The following is a 15922-nucleotide window of genomic DNA, read 5'->3' as shown; positions in this document are numbered from 1 at the left end:
GTGAAAATTTAAAATCCTTCAAAACTTGTTTGTTGCAAGAACTTAATGAAAATGACTACGATCAAAAACTTGAATTCTGCAAAATTATGAAGAACAATATTTGTGCAGATTCTATTTATTAAATAACATGTAAATCGCTATAACTGTTGATATTGGACTGATATTAATCCACTGGTATCATGAGGCACATGCACAGTATTCTAAAGTAAATGAATGTATGGGCAGGTATTGTTGGTGGACAATTGATAAGGCCTATATTTACTGATTGGAATTTAAATACAGTGAAATATGAGGCTTTGCTTCTCAACCATATCGCTCCAAACATTCAAAACTTTGTTAGTCCCAACTTCCAAAACAATTGATTTCAACAAAATAGTGCCTCGCCTCATTTCAGTCTTCAGGTACATGAAATTTTAAATGCATTTTTTCCTGAAAGATGGATTGGCCAAAGGAGTCAAATAGAATGACCAGCGAGATCACTTGACTTGTCACCATTGGATTACTTTCTATCGAGCCATTTAAAAAGTACTTTTTATAATAATAAGTCCCAAAATATGATTTATAACATAGAATTCGAGAATCAGCACAAAATATAATTAGGAAATCATTGAATAATGCATATCATCCTTTTCCAACAACTGGCACACTGTCAAACAACAGAAGGAGGACATTTCAAACATTTATTAAAGTGAAATGCAAGTAAATAAGCAAATATTATGCTTAATACATAACTTTTTAAAAAAAAAACAGATTTATTCAATAATATCCATTTAATCAAAATTTTATAAATTTATTTATAAGCAACAACAGTTCCTTAAATTATTAATGTAATTTTTTCAAAATCCAAAGTTTATCCCACTACCGTTTTGGTTGCAGACATTAAACCAACTTTTTATTTACACAAAGTTTCTTGCCTTAATGAGACCTTTAAAATGAACCATCACACAAAGGGTGCTACCATTTAAAATATTTGAATTACAAACCCTGGGCAACCCCTCCAAGAAGGGGTTGAAATTCTATTTCTTGTCAAAAGTTCAAGTAGTTGATTGATACCACATACTGAAAGTTACAGAATTCTATCTGGAATGGTTTTAAAGTTGTTGAGAGGTTTCCATACTTTTGACTCACTGTATAACAGAAGTAATAACAAAGATTTCTCTATATTTTATTTCAAGTTCAGTAATGGTTTTCAAGCTAATGTAATCACACTGTTGAACTTTTCTTGCAGAAGTTTTTCTATAGCATGTCTGAGACATTTTCTGTATTGCCCCTGCCAACATGTCATTTCACTAGTGATCATTTTCAGATGGATTTAGTCTAGGATAATAAGACTGTAATCTTAAAACCAGACTTTGAATTGAAAAATTCCATTTATTTTATAGATCACTAATTTATTTTGTTTTATTATATTGTAAATGGTCTGGTCTCATAATGGATGTGGGAATCAATAATTTCAGTTTCATTAACTAGTTCTGTGCTTACAGCTTCCTTGATATTTGGAGCTGGGTTATAAGAAATGAATCATAATGTGAAGTACAGTAAGATGATAACAGAGTTAGATGATAATGTATAAATGTTGATTAAGTAATGATAAAGTAAAATTTTGTTTATAATAAAGAAACAGAGATACAGAAATCAAAATAAAATAATAATTACAGTAACTATAATTAGGATAAAATAAATAAATCTTTTACAATAATCTTTCATAATACATTATATAGATCATGTCTTAGAAGATAAAATATAAAAAACAAATTATACGATAAAAAATAGACATGATTAAAGTCCAAATTAATTATTTAAATACAAACCATGAAATAATAATAATGTAAATACATTAAAACATAGGAAATTACAACAAAATAATTCACAATCTAAATGGCACTATTGGAAATTATTTTGTAAATTTTCTTTATATCATCTCAAAATTAATAGACATATTAAATTAAAAAATTGAATAGCCTATCCAATACATTAACTATCCAATACACGAACAGAATTAAAATACATGCAAAAATTCAACAATTCCAAAAAAAGACTTATAATCAGTTGGAATCATGGTTATGGCTTCAGTAATTAGTTTTCTGAAAATCTTAGAAATGAATATCTCATAAAAACAAAGGGAATTTTAGAATTTGTGATTGAAAAAATTCAAAATTACCAGTGAAACATTTAGTTATAGCCAAGACAATGATGAATTTTCACATCTGTTTACTTCCATTAAAAATATTTTCAATGCCAAGAAATCATTAATATAAATGTTATCTCTGCTGTATCTAACTGTGTGATTAGTTGTTTTAAATAATTATATTTGTACATTAATTCTTTAATAGTGTATTCTTTTACAGTGTAATGCTTCAAATAAAACACACACACACACACACACTAAACAAGTGTAGCTGATGTTCCTTACAAGTGCTTACTTATTCCTTTTTTAATATTCATCTATAATTTTCTTTCTATATATGTAATTCTTAACATTGTTTTTTTTTATATTACAAATCATTTTAAAGTAATAATTTATGAAAAAGTACAGACAAAAATAAGTTAAATAAAACAAAAGGCCAGTATCAAATTAATGGTATTATTAGTAACTACAATTTCAGAAATGCCTTCTCAGTTCCTAAAATTAAGATTAACAATTATATTAAGGATTAATACAAAAATCTTCAAGTTAGGATAAAAATTTTAATTGGAGTTACTATATTAATCAAATAAATAAGTTGCTGAAATTATGTTTTGTTCTGATTTTTATTTTAAATTGAGTAACAAACTCTTTTTTTGGACTTGAAATATTGAATAACTTTATGGATAGTTTTACTAACATTAAGGCTAATTTTTCTCGATTCACAAAGAACAATTAGAATTATAAATTGTAAAATATAATGACTAAATTTTGCAATGACCATTATGACAGCTGTTTATTCAATGATAATCATGTAAAATGCTTTTGATGTTTCTTTTGTACATTCTGCATACTTTTAGGATGAGCTCTCCTGGCATTCTAGCTATCCTAAAGCTATAAAAACAAATGACCAAAGCAGTGTATATAAAGTTTCTATGATCTTTGAAATTAACTTCCCCATAGGTATTATATTTATTTTTGTTCAAAATTTGAATTTATTAGGTAATAAAAATAAATAAATAAACCACACATAAGAAACAAACAATAAAAAAAAATGCAATACTTAATTCATATAAAATTTGGAATAAAAATTTTCCTTACAGGTACTCTTCCAAATATTTCAAGAAGCTCCTTTGTCAAAAGTAAATCTCTTAATAGAAATGGTACAATTTTTCCTTTTAAAAGATATACCTGTAAAATTAAGAAAAAACAAACATTTAATTTGCAGCCTTAAAGCAGGAAAAAAAATTGCTCCAAACAAAATAGTTAGCAAAAGAGGTAACATTACATTAGATCTATTGGTTTAAATGATCGATGGATAAAAATTAATACCAATACTAGCTAGTATACAAAGAAAAAAATTCAATATAACTGAAACAATATTCATTTTCATTATATATATGAAAGAGCCAAATATATACGAGTATATTTATTTATTATATATTTTATAAAACAATTATACAGAGTGCCCATAAGTCTTTCCATGATTACAAGAACTTATTACAAAAAAAAACTATTAGTTACAGCTGTGTGGTTTGTGGCAAAAGAAAGAAAAAATTATCAAGTTTTTTATATTGGTTTGTTGTGGTAGAGGTAGAGTAGAGGGCAATGTGATCAATTTTTTATAAGAGGGCGTCAATCCAGAAGAAAACACAATGGGTGTTGTGTTATCACGAGTCAAAATTACCGATTACTGTGCAGCAAAATTTTAGAAGGGAATACAGACGACCAGCACCTGATAGCAAGAGTATCAATGGTTGGTATGTAAATTTTAAGGAGAGTGGAAGTGTAGTCAACCTTCCATGAACAGGGCGGCCATCCATTAGTAAAGAAAAGGTTGAGGTTCTACAACAAGCAATTCAACACAGCCCTTCCAAATTTACCCATCGTGCATCTCATGAACTAGGGGTTACCCAGTCAACAGTGCAACTTTACCAGGAAAAAAATTAGAAATCCCCCTAAAGTGAATGTGTGGTGTGGTTTGATGCACAACAGAATCACTGGTTCCTTCTTTTTCATTGAGCAATCAATAACAGCTAAGATTTACCTAAATGTGCTACAACACTTTTCTATACCTCAACTAAATGACTTGGAACCTACGGTGGTTTTCCAGCAGGATAGCACACCACCACATTGGGGATTACTAGTTCCAAGATTTTCTGAATGAATCATTTCATGGCAGATGGATTGGGTGTGACGGTCCCACTCCCTGGTTACCACAATCACCAGACAACTCCCTTAGACGTTTTCCTACGGGGTTCTGTTAAGGACAGAGTCCATGCAACACCTGTACCTGATCTGGACACATTAAGACGGAAAATAGCTGAAGCTGTTGCTAGTATTACTGAAGAAATGTTGACCAACACATACGTGAAATTGAATATCAATTGGACATTCTAGAGCAACAAAAGGCCACATGTTGAAGTTTATTGACATAATAAAAAAAACTTGATAAGCTTTTCTTTCTTTTGCTACAAACCACACAGCTGTAACTGTAATAATTTTTTTATAATCATGGGAAGACTTTATGGACACCTGTATTTTATTTTCTATGTATATAATGTATGTAAATTGACAGTTGTTTTATATATATATATATACATATATATATATATATATATGTGTGTGTGTGTGTGTGTCAATTTCATGCAAACATTTGACAAAATAACATGGATTCTGTAAATTTTATGCTTATTTTCTCTTATGAAATTTTCGATGATGGAGGTACCTCCAAAAAAAATATGTTAATTGGAAAATGTTAGTACATCTTCCTATTGAAAAAAAAACACATTTCAAAGACAATTTTACAGCATAAAATGTTTATTATTATTAAAAGTTCAAGATTTTTACATACAATAATTATTTGTGTATTTGAAACATTTTAATATAAACAAAGAAAAAAATCCTAATTATTGTAAAATTTAGAGTTTTTTTTTAATTTCGCATAAATTATTCATTATGCAAAAAATAGTCTGAAAGTTTTGGTTATAGGTTGGCCAGTTTTTGTCATACAGGAATACTATAGGAACAAAATTAAACCTCAGCTTAAAAAGCCCATAACTTCTTATTTCAAGCAATTTTTATGTTAGACTGTTTACCAATGAATCATGAGAACAAAAGAGATAAAATTAAATTTTATAAAAGCGGGTAAAAAATGGATAATACAATCAAAGTATTGTACTTATTCAATTTCTGTTGTATAACAACCAAGACCAAATTAAGAGGGATTTTACAAGAAAAGGCAAATCAAGAAGAAATTTCACATCAATTCCTAACAAGGTAAAAATTAAAATTCTCTGCCAATTTATTACTTTTAATACTACCTTCATTACTTTTAAGGTATGAGAATTAGATTAGAACTCAGATTGTAACCAATTAATGAACTGGAATAGAATGGTAGAGAATAAATTAAACATAAAAGACAAAGAGCAATAATAAAAAAAAAATAACTATCAACACAATATTTGATAACTCAGATTTCAGAACATTAAATAAAAAAGAATAATTACATTTCCAAGAAATCGTTCCAGAGAAGATGTTAACATCAATACGGTCTGTAACTTTGAATCACCACTATTTGAAATTAATTTATTGAAGCATTTATCAAAATCAATTATTGTTTTAAGGTTACTATTCATTTCCCATAATTCACTTCTTTGTTTTAGAGTTGAATTCAGCAATGCTTTACCAATTTCATGAACCACCCGCCATACATTCCATAACATTGATTTGTACCATGATGGAGTTTGTTCTAAAATAATAAAATCATCTGCAATAAAAATAAATAATCAAATACAAAATGTATTTTTTCATACTGTAAATATGTATGTGTGTGTATGTATGTATGTATGTATGTGTGTATGTATGTATGTATATATATATATATATATATATATATATATATATATATATATATATATATATATATATATATATGTGTGTGTGTGTGTGTGTGTGTGTGTGTGTGTGTGTGTGTGTGTGTGTGTGTGTGTGTGTGTGTGTGTGTGTGTGTGTGTGTGTGTGTGTGTGTGTGTGTGTGTGTGTGTGTGTGTGTGTGTGTACATGTGAGTATATTTAAATAAATATTAACCACTCATTATGGTTAAAAATAGTAAAAAATTTACCAATTTTTTAAAGTAGCACGTTAATGAATTGTCATACCTTCAACTTTGTTTAATACTTAATATATTACTTATATTCTAAAGAAAGGTTGCACTATTAATAATATAGTTAATTATTATAAATTTTCTCTTCTGGTCACGACAATTGCAGAAATAATTAAATTTTCATTTATATTTATTTACTTCTATATGGTATAAACTGTTTTACCAATTTAATTAAACAATTTTCCTAGTATTGAGTCTGAACAATCATTGGGTTAAACAAGATGTTTATAAAAGAACTAATTTGTTCTAAAAATTCATAATGAAATAATAGAATCTGATAAAAGCACCCAGTTTTCTTATTTACTTTCATTATAATATTAAATTTTTCACTGCAAATATTCATCATGGTTGGCACCACTGTGTGACTGTCACTGTGTATCCAGTCAGCAGTCTCACTCTCAGTTATGACAACACCACATCAAAAAACTCAGTGCATGACATGTTTATTGAAACAAGATCAGTTATCTTATTCAGCGTAATTATCAACGTGATTATGACAGTATCACTTCTGTGCATAAAATTTGACTCCAGTGATTTAATCAGTTTAACAGGAAGCCACCAGGCAGGACCATCCATATCTGAACATAATGTGGTACAGATCTGAGCATCTTTACACATAGACCGAAAAATGATTAGTAAGATGCAGTTTAAAGTTACCTAAATCTACATTGTAACAAAGAGGTACACAAGAAACTTAAGACAACTACGTGCATATAAGATACAGCTTTTACATGAAATCAAACCCAATGATGAATTGAAGAGATTGGAGTTTGCAGCTTTAATACTTAACAACATTAATGAAAATGAGAATCATCTGAAAAATGTCATGTTTTCAGATGAAGCAAAATTCCACAATAGTGGGTCAGTAAATCAACATAAGTGCAGGATTTGGGTATCAGAGCTACCACATGAAATTATTGAACATCAGTGTAACTCTCCCAAAGTTAATGTTTGGTGTAGACTGATGAATGATTATATAGTGGACCCGTTCATTTTTCTAGAAAATACAATTAATGGGGATTTTTCTGTGATGTGCTCGAACTTTACATCTTTCCACAGATTGACAATAAAAAAGGATTAATTTTCTAACAGCTAGACAGTACTCCGCTGCATTACAATAACTGTGTCCATGCTGCATTAAATAATCAGTTTTAAGACAAGTGGATTGTAAGAGAAGAGCTGATTGCATGGCCACCAACAAGCACGGACATGACCCCCACTGATTTTTTTTTTTTGTGGGAGCATGTGGAAAACATTGTTTATTAGCAGAAAATCCACAACAACAACCACCTACAGGAGAGGATTATTGTGGCAATAGCATCAATTACACCCAACATGCTGGTGAGAAAGTGGGAAGAGCTGGATTACCATCTGGACGTATCCAAGGCAACGAATGGTTAAAGTGTATTAAACACCAAAAAAATTTCAGCATTTATCCTTTCTCATATAACTAATACGTTAAATATAATTTATTTAAATAATACTTGGAAACCCACCGGGTTGGTCTAGTGGTGAGAGCGTCTTTCCAAATCAGCTGATTTGGAAATCAAGTTCCAGCGTTCAAGTCCTAGTAAAGCCAGTTATTTTTACACGGATTTGAATACTAGATCGTGGATACCGGTGTTCTTTGGTGGTTGGGTTTCAATTAACCACACATCTCAGGAATGGTCGAACTGAGAATGTACAAGACTACACTACACTTCATTTACACTCATACATATCATCCTCATTCATCCTCTGAAGAATTATCTAAATGGTAGTTACCGGAGGCTAAACAGGAACGAAAGAAGAAATAATACTTGAAACCGAGGAGTTTTTTATAAACATCGTAAGTATTAAAACATTTTAAAAAATTCACTCTACATTTATACATATAACATTTTTCTATATCTATTATTTATTATTACCATTTCCAAAATTCTCAAACATTTTTAACATTAGTAACGACAAACCTTTTTTTCCTGTTTAGCCTCCATGAATTACCATCAGATATTACTTCAGAGGATGAATGAGGATGACATGTATGAGTGTAAGTAAGGTGTAGTCTTGTACAGTCTCAGGTCGACCAATTTTGAGATGTGTGGTTAATTGAAACCCAACCACCAAAGAGGGGGGGGGGGTCGTCTTACCCCCCCCCCCCATCAACATATGTGGGTAAGACCAGATGAGATGGGAAGATATAATATGAGGTAGATTACATAAGAAGACAGATTTGATAAAGAAATTATGAACAACAAAATGCACGAAGTAACAGGTACTGAACTGACCAAAATTAATAACGATGAAGTTTAGGTTGAAATTTAAAAAATTACAGAAAAAAATGAGAACAAAGAGATTGGATGTAGATAAGAGAGAATGACACAAAATTAATATCTGAATAAATCATAGGTTCAAGGCTATAAGCTATTAAAACTGGAGATTCAGTTGCAAACGGCCAGGAGAGATGTTAGATAGAAAACTAACAGTAGATTAATGTATAACAAGAAATATATTAACTGATAGATGAGCAAAGAAACTATAAAAACACAAAAAAATAATGGTAGAAAATTGTATCAACAAATAAGAAATGAAATTAATAGAAAGTGTAAAGTAAAAAATGAAGACTGATTGAAAGAGTGATGGAGTGAGGTGAAGAATTTATGATTACTGGAAGAGAGATGTAGCATATAGAAAAAGAAGAAAAAATATTGTGAATAGGCTGAACATACTATTATCAAAGGTGTAAATGAAAAACCTTTGTTACACTAAGAAGATAACTGTACCACTGAAAAAAATGTAAAAAAAAAACCAGAAAATACATGCAATAAAGTACTAGAAGAGAAAGAAGTAGATGATGATAAAAAAGAAAACTTAATACTATGATCTGAATTTGATTCAGCTCTGAAATATTTTACAAAATCAATAAAGCAATAGAAATTGATGGTACACCATCAAAATTACTATGCTGTCTGAGAGAAGGACTAAATAAGTTTTCTATCACTTGTCAAAATTTAGAAAGGATAAAAATATAGATGTGCAGTAATTCTAACTGGGATGTCTGAAGTAATGTTGACACTTCTAATAAAGTGGAGGGAATAATGTACTAAAGCATAACATCATAGATAGCAAATCACCAGTTTACTAGTCCTATAACCCATTCTTACCACCAACTGAGCTTTCTACATTTTGATGACTAATATATATTAGTGTGAAAACTAATGATACATAAAAACACTCTCTGTGAAAAAAGCATAATTATTATCACACCAAGAATTCAGATATGGAAAATTCTAAGTTGGTTTGCAGTAAAATAGAATGTGCAAGAGATGAAAATCAGTTTGGTTTCAGAAATAGAATGTATATAACAGAGCCCTCAGATTAAATATTTATAATTTATACATATACATGCATACAATATCAGAAAAAACCTTTGTACGGAAATTGGTCACATATACAAAGAAATGAAACATAATAGGTTTTAATTTTAACATGAAAAAGGCATGTACTCAAGTCACTTAAAAAAAAAGAAGTCTACAAACACATTAAACTTGGCAACAACATAGTAGTAAACTAAAAAGCATAACCTAGATCAAATACATGGATTTCTTAACCTTATGAAACTGTCACCTGCAACACTTCTGAGGAAGGAACTGCACCATAGCTCTGAAAAACATCTGTTAACATACTCTTAAAGTTTAGTATTATTGGTAAATGATATTAATGTAGAACTTTATAAAATCTATGTATACATATACAATAAATACATAAAATATCCCTTTTCATCTAAGTATAACAGGGCAATGATCAATTTCATCAAAAAATACATTTTCAACAAAAATGCAGGTATCAAACCGACAACTGTTAATGATACTCACAAAAAATGTAAGTTTTATGATACAATTATACCAACTTACCTGTCAAATCACCAAACAAATGATCAATTTCTTCCCATTTTATTAACAATTTATCAGTAACAAATCGGTAAGCTTCAGATGAATGGTCATTAGAACATTCTGTACTTTTTTGAAGAGGCAGGTCAACAAGTACATTATGAACATAGCTTGAAAGATATGAATCAATATCGGATACCATTATATGATTTTTATAAGAATCATTAATAATAACTACAAGTTTCGAATATAATTGCTGCACTATCTTAACCTTAAAATGGTTCGTTTCTAACCAAAAATTATTTAATATCAGCCTATACGTTTTGACTTACTAATACCACACAGCACTGCATATAAAAATTGGCCTGTTCATTTTTGTACATATTTACGGTGAACACTTACAACCGAACAACAAATAACCATTATGAGAGTCTACTCATAAATTTAAAACTACAAAAGCTGTAATTTTAAAGTTTGCACGATCCTCGTTTTTATTCATCTTCAGTGAATAATGTTAAAATAATAGCCTAAATAAAGTACGCCTAGTTAAACATTATGATAAAATGCGGTAACAATTTTAGATTAACAGTTATAAACGACTCTCGAATTACTACAAATTAAATAATTCTTCCTTCGTGTTTTTAGAAGCTAAATCAGCATCTCTTCTGTTAAGTTCCGTTAGCAATGTTGTTAATCAAAATTGTCGATTAACTAACAAATGTTCTTTAGTTAGAAAATTACCAAAACTTTAGTTTCAGTAAGAAATTGTTCTTTTAAATAACGGTTAAATGAACGGTAGTTTGGAAATATTACTTTCGTATGATTTGAAAAGGGGTAATTTAATAATTTTAGAGCTGTAAATAATTAAATAGTCATATTAGTGAAGTAAAATTAACAGTCAAAGCAATTTATACAGATTGCTGTGTTAACTTTAGTATTTAATGTCAGTTAATACTTATCCTGAACTGGTTCGTCTGTACACACTTTGTTCGGAAATGTGAACAAACTATGGTTATAGGTAACGCCGTGTATTCTGACTTTAGGAACGCCGTCTTATCATAACCCGTCATTTATTTTACCTATTAGGCTTTTTCAACATAGGTCTATAGTCATTTTAAGTTAGGACACCCTTTTTGGATAAACAAAAACCATGTTGGACGCCCTTTTTGCATAACATGATGACATTGGTTTTGTAAATATTTTATAATAAAACAAATATTTATATATTATAACATTATATGAGATTAGTTTTTGTGTTGATAACGATACCATTTTTGACTGTTTTAGTCATATGTTGACCTAACCTATTAACTGTCAAGTTGATAGTGAATACTGTAAGTTGTAGACATGAAAATGAAGACCAACACAAAAATTAATTTCATATAATGTTATAATATGTAAATATTTGTTTTATTATAAAAAATATCCGTTTACAAAAAGGGCGTCCGATATAGCTTTTTTTTGTAAATATTCATAAATTGGTACATTTTCTAGTTAGAAATGCATGACGTTAGTGAAAATGAAGCTATAAGAACGGGGGGTTTGTTAAGAAATGGACTGCTAATGAAAAGAGTGGACTAGAAATAAAAAGAAGAATAACAGACAATGTGGGAAAAAAATCTACACTAACTCAAAAGGGATCACTGTTGATAATAAAGCATTCAGTTATAATATACTGTATTATATGAGTGAAAGGAAAAGTGTTGTAAGTCATGCATGGTTTCGAGGTATATAGTCCTTTATTAGAAACTATGCTGTAAACCAGGAATGAAACATTGTTATTTATTTTAAATGTTTCCAAATGAATGGTTTTATTTTGTTAATTTTTCTTTTTTTTTAATTTTAATTTTCTTTAACATAAAACAATGACGTACAACACTGCAGGAAAAAATGACTTAAAATATTTTAAATTTCAGAATAATGTAGTATAATCAAATTAAAGTAGCATAAACAAATATAAAATACTATTACGTAATCATCAGAAAGTTCTTCTATCATAAAAAGAACTTCTTCTGCTGTATCCCTGCCCTCATCTATTAATTTTTGTTTAAAAATTCATAATGAACTGCGGTATGAATGTTAAAAGGCCAATCATATCTTTATTTTGTAGTTGTTTATGGGGCGATGTTCTAAGTAAAATTATACCCAGAATTGAGTGGTTTCTTCCTCTCCTTGATGGTGTAGTGTCTAGAACATTAAAATCCAGCTCATCACTCGGTGATTACTCATAGAATATTTTGAATGGGTCATCTTTTACATACCTTAACCACTGGATTTTTAGCCAAGATGCAAGATGTCCCATCTCATTAATTTTTCGTCTTGTAACTGTTTTTTCAAGATCTTTAGTAAAAAAGACATCTTCTTGAGTCATGACTTCTACATGAAATGGTTTCTTTTGCTTTGAGTGAGCAATAACTGAATACCAATCTTAGGAATCTACATGAGTTTTCCTGTAGAAAACTGCTCAACTCTACCAAAATCACAACCGTTAGGGAAGTAAGAATGGCCATTTACTATGAACTTATGTTCTAGTATCTTAACATTATTCTTCTCTTGATACACATAACACATACAAGAAAGCGCCATCATAATGTTTTGGTTTTGACCTCCACAACTCATCACTAAGCATGACAACATGTTCTACACTGTTGGAGGCTCTTCATTGTAAATGTTTAACAATGCAGAAACCTATTTCTTGAGACTCTCTTGAGGCTACTTGTTCATCCCAGAAATACATGAAACCATTGCCTGTAGAAAGTTCATGGCATTCAAGATTATAAACATACATATTACACTTGTAATATGCCACGGAGCACTGAAGCGTGGGAAATAGTAATGCCTTCTGCAAATCAAATGTAAAGGCATATAAATTTGGGACTGATTTAGACACTTCAGTTCCCTGATCCAATATTTGCCAAGGAAGATCTGCTCTGCAAAGATGCAAATCTTGCTGATTTCAAGAGCTCTTTTTTCTTCAATATTTTCAGATGAATCAATTTTCAGTTTGAAAATATCACATTTGATACATGTATCTTTATTAGGCCTGTGAAAATGTAAATTAAAATCTAAATTAAAAGTTTGGCAATAGATAGCTTCAGATACAAGTTTTACATTAATACTAATATGTTCTGTGTATACATAATCAACCAAATGTTCAGATTTTCTGGCATGATTATCTATGTGTGTGGATTATGAGCTCTTGTATAATGTGACTGATAACAAGGAAAAAAGCAACATCATCACATACAATTTTAATCTCTTCATCATTTATTTTATTTGGAGGAGTTAACTTCTCTCTCATATCACTTCCTGGTAGTATACCATCACAAATGTTTTTCAGTGCTCTAAAAGCTTGGCCGTCAGATATTTGAAATGTTTCTAAAAAATACTTTTTACAAACATTTATATTGTCATCTGCTAACTAGAGATAGTACTTGAAACTAATCCCTTTATTTTTTACAAACATTTATATTGTCATCTGCTAACTAGAGATAGTACTTGAAACTAATCCCTTTACTACCTCTACTGCCATCTCTTGGACGATGCGTTTTTTGCACAGTTTCACAACAAAGTCCAGTAATGTAAGCATTTTGAGCTTGAAAATTTCCTATTTTGTAAAATGCATTACACAAAGAATTTCTCTGCTCTTCAGTAATTTTCTCACTGTACTTTAATTTATATAGGCATGGTGAATTACAACATTTTTTCCCACAAACTATTTTTCCTTTGTAAGTAAAATAATCTTTACCAGAATCATGTTTTCGCTTATCCTGATCTTTGGCATTAATATTTCTTTGCTGCTTTCTGCTCTTCACATTTGGATTTTCTTCCAAAAACACTGTTAGGATTTTTATTTATATAAGTAACTTTTAATAAAATTAAAATTCAGTAGTATGGGTATTAAGATTAATTTATAAGATTGGTGCATCAACACTTGATCGATACAATAATAAAGACAGTACACAGATGCTCAAAATATTTTAAAAGCTGTTACTGGCACAAAATATTGGTGTAATAAAAAACTGTTTTAAAATTAATAGGTTTAACATGTTATTATTGAAACTTTTTTCTTTAAACTTTCATCATATCTTCATTGGCACAAGTGGGTTGGTTCAAGAATCAGCTAAGGGCCAATTTGACAAAGTCTATAGAAATATAGCCTACTTTTACAGTTACAGTAACATTAATAATAATATTACTGTAAAAACTATTATCTTTATTAATACACTGTTCATAATGAGAAACTCTTCTGCAGTTTATTTTGCAATCTGAAGTACAGTTGCATAGTAATGTAACCTATTTTGTTTGTTGAGATTAACCAGCAGTGATAATGAATACTGAATAATCAACAATCAGAGGGTTGAGAAAGTGTAAAGAAATCCTTACTAATATTATAAATGTGAATGTGAGTTTGTTTGTTTGTTACACTTTCACACAGAAACTACTCAACCGATCATCATGAAATTTTGTACACATATTCTCAAAGGTATTGCGAAGGACATAGGATACTTTTTAGTAAAAAAAAAAATTTTTTTTGCAGGGTAAAAAAATTTATATTGGTAGGTATGATCGTCCGACAAAAAATCTGACCGAATTCAACACCATCTGGCATTCCAGTAAGTAAATGAAATAAAGTGCCAATCCAACACTGTAATACCGACGGTCAAGTCTCTATTCAATTGAGTATAGTGCTTCTGCTGTTTCGAATCCTTCTATATTTATTGTTATTCTTCTGTCATTTTTCTGTATTAAGCAATACTAAACTTTTCCAGTTTTTGGGGTTAGGTGCCTGTTTATTGTTTTACTTCTAACGCTATTTTCATTTTTTACTCAGTTTTATTTTTCTAAAATGCTTCGGAAGCGCAAATCTAACCTGTCCAGGGATTCATCAGGGGCCCGGGCGGCAAAAATTGCTCGAACTCAAGAATCATCCGCTCACACAGAACTACGACGACAACAACAAGCGAGGTGACAATGTGCTTTGAGGGCTGGTGAAACAACTTCTCAGAGACAAGAAAGGTTAGATGATCAAGCTGAACGCCAAGCTACCTTAAGAGCAGCTGAAACACCAATTCAAACACAAATTCGTTTAGAAAGACAAGCTGAACAGCAGGCAGCTATAAGAGTGAGAGAAACTCCAGAACAATCGCAGGCGAGAAGAATCGTTCATGCAGAAATGCAAATCGCGCACCGTCGAAATTTCATGCTTAACAATTGGTCTGTATTTAATAATTCTGGATTTCAATATGATCCTTCACTTGAATACCATATGCATTCTTTAATTGGTATTGGCTCAATGAATAGAAAATATCAGCGATGCTTTGAAATGGAAAGATGAAACTGCTGGAATGTGCTGTTCCAGTGGTAAAGTTTCGCTTCCTTTACTTGGTGAACCAGAGGAGCCTTTGAAAACTCTATATTTAAGTGTTACAGATGAGTCGAAGAAATTTTTAAGTAAAATCAAAAAGTATAGCTCTTGCTTCCAAATGACATCCTTTGGAGTAGATAAAGTGATAAGAATGCCCGGATTTTCACCAACTTTTACTGTACAAGGACAGATATATAATCAAATTGGATCAGTTTTTCCAGCAGATAATGAACAGCATAAATTTTTGCAGGTATATTTTATGGGTGATGAAGAAAATGAAGTAAACCGTCATTGTCTGTATATTGAAGGAGTCAAAAGAGATACAATATTGAAAATTCAACAAATGTTACACAGCCACAATTTGTTGGTAAATACCTTTAAAAGTGCAATAGAA

General features: G+C 30.1%; 1 protein-coding gene across 7 annotated transcripts in view; it reads right to left on the bottom strand.

Moving 5' to 3' along the window:
* LOC142323833 (endoplasmic reticulum membrane-associated RNA degradation protein-like) overlaps nt 1-11218 on the bottom strand; it is a 41205-nt gene extending 29987 nt beyond the window's left edge. For 4 of the 7 annotated variants that reach the window (XR_012756171.1, XM_075364097.1, XM_075364103.1 and 1 more), the window contains exons 1-3: nt 10185-11218; nt 5635-5894; nt 3227-3316 (exon numbers count right to left, since the gene is read on the bottom strand). Coding sequence is in view for 6 of the 7 variants with exons in the window: in XM_075364097.1 (XP_075220212.1) it covers nt 3227-3316; nt 5635-5894; nt 10185-10362 (528 nt within the window). In the remaining variant the exon portion in view is untranslated. The remainder of the gene's footprint in view (nt 1-3226; nt 3317-5634; nt 5895-10184) is intronic. The other 3 variants (XM_075364098.1, XM_075364102.1, XM_075364099.1) reach the window with 3 other exon arrangements.
* Nucleotides 11219-15922: the final 4704 nt, after the last annotated feature.

This window comes from Lycorma delicatula, chromosome 4, assembly GCF_047948215.1.
Source record: "Lycorma delicatula isolate Av1 chromosome 4, ASM4794821v1, whole genome shotgun sequence".
Lineage (NCBI taxonomy): Eukaryota > Metazoa > Arthropoda > Insecta > Hemiptera > Fulgoridae > Lycorma > Lycorma delicatula.
Note: the sequence above shows the minus strand (reverse complement) of the source record. Positions and strands in the feature narration are given on the sequence as shown.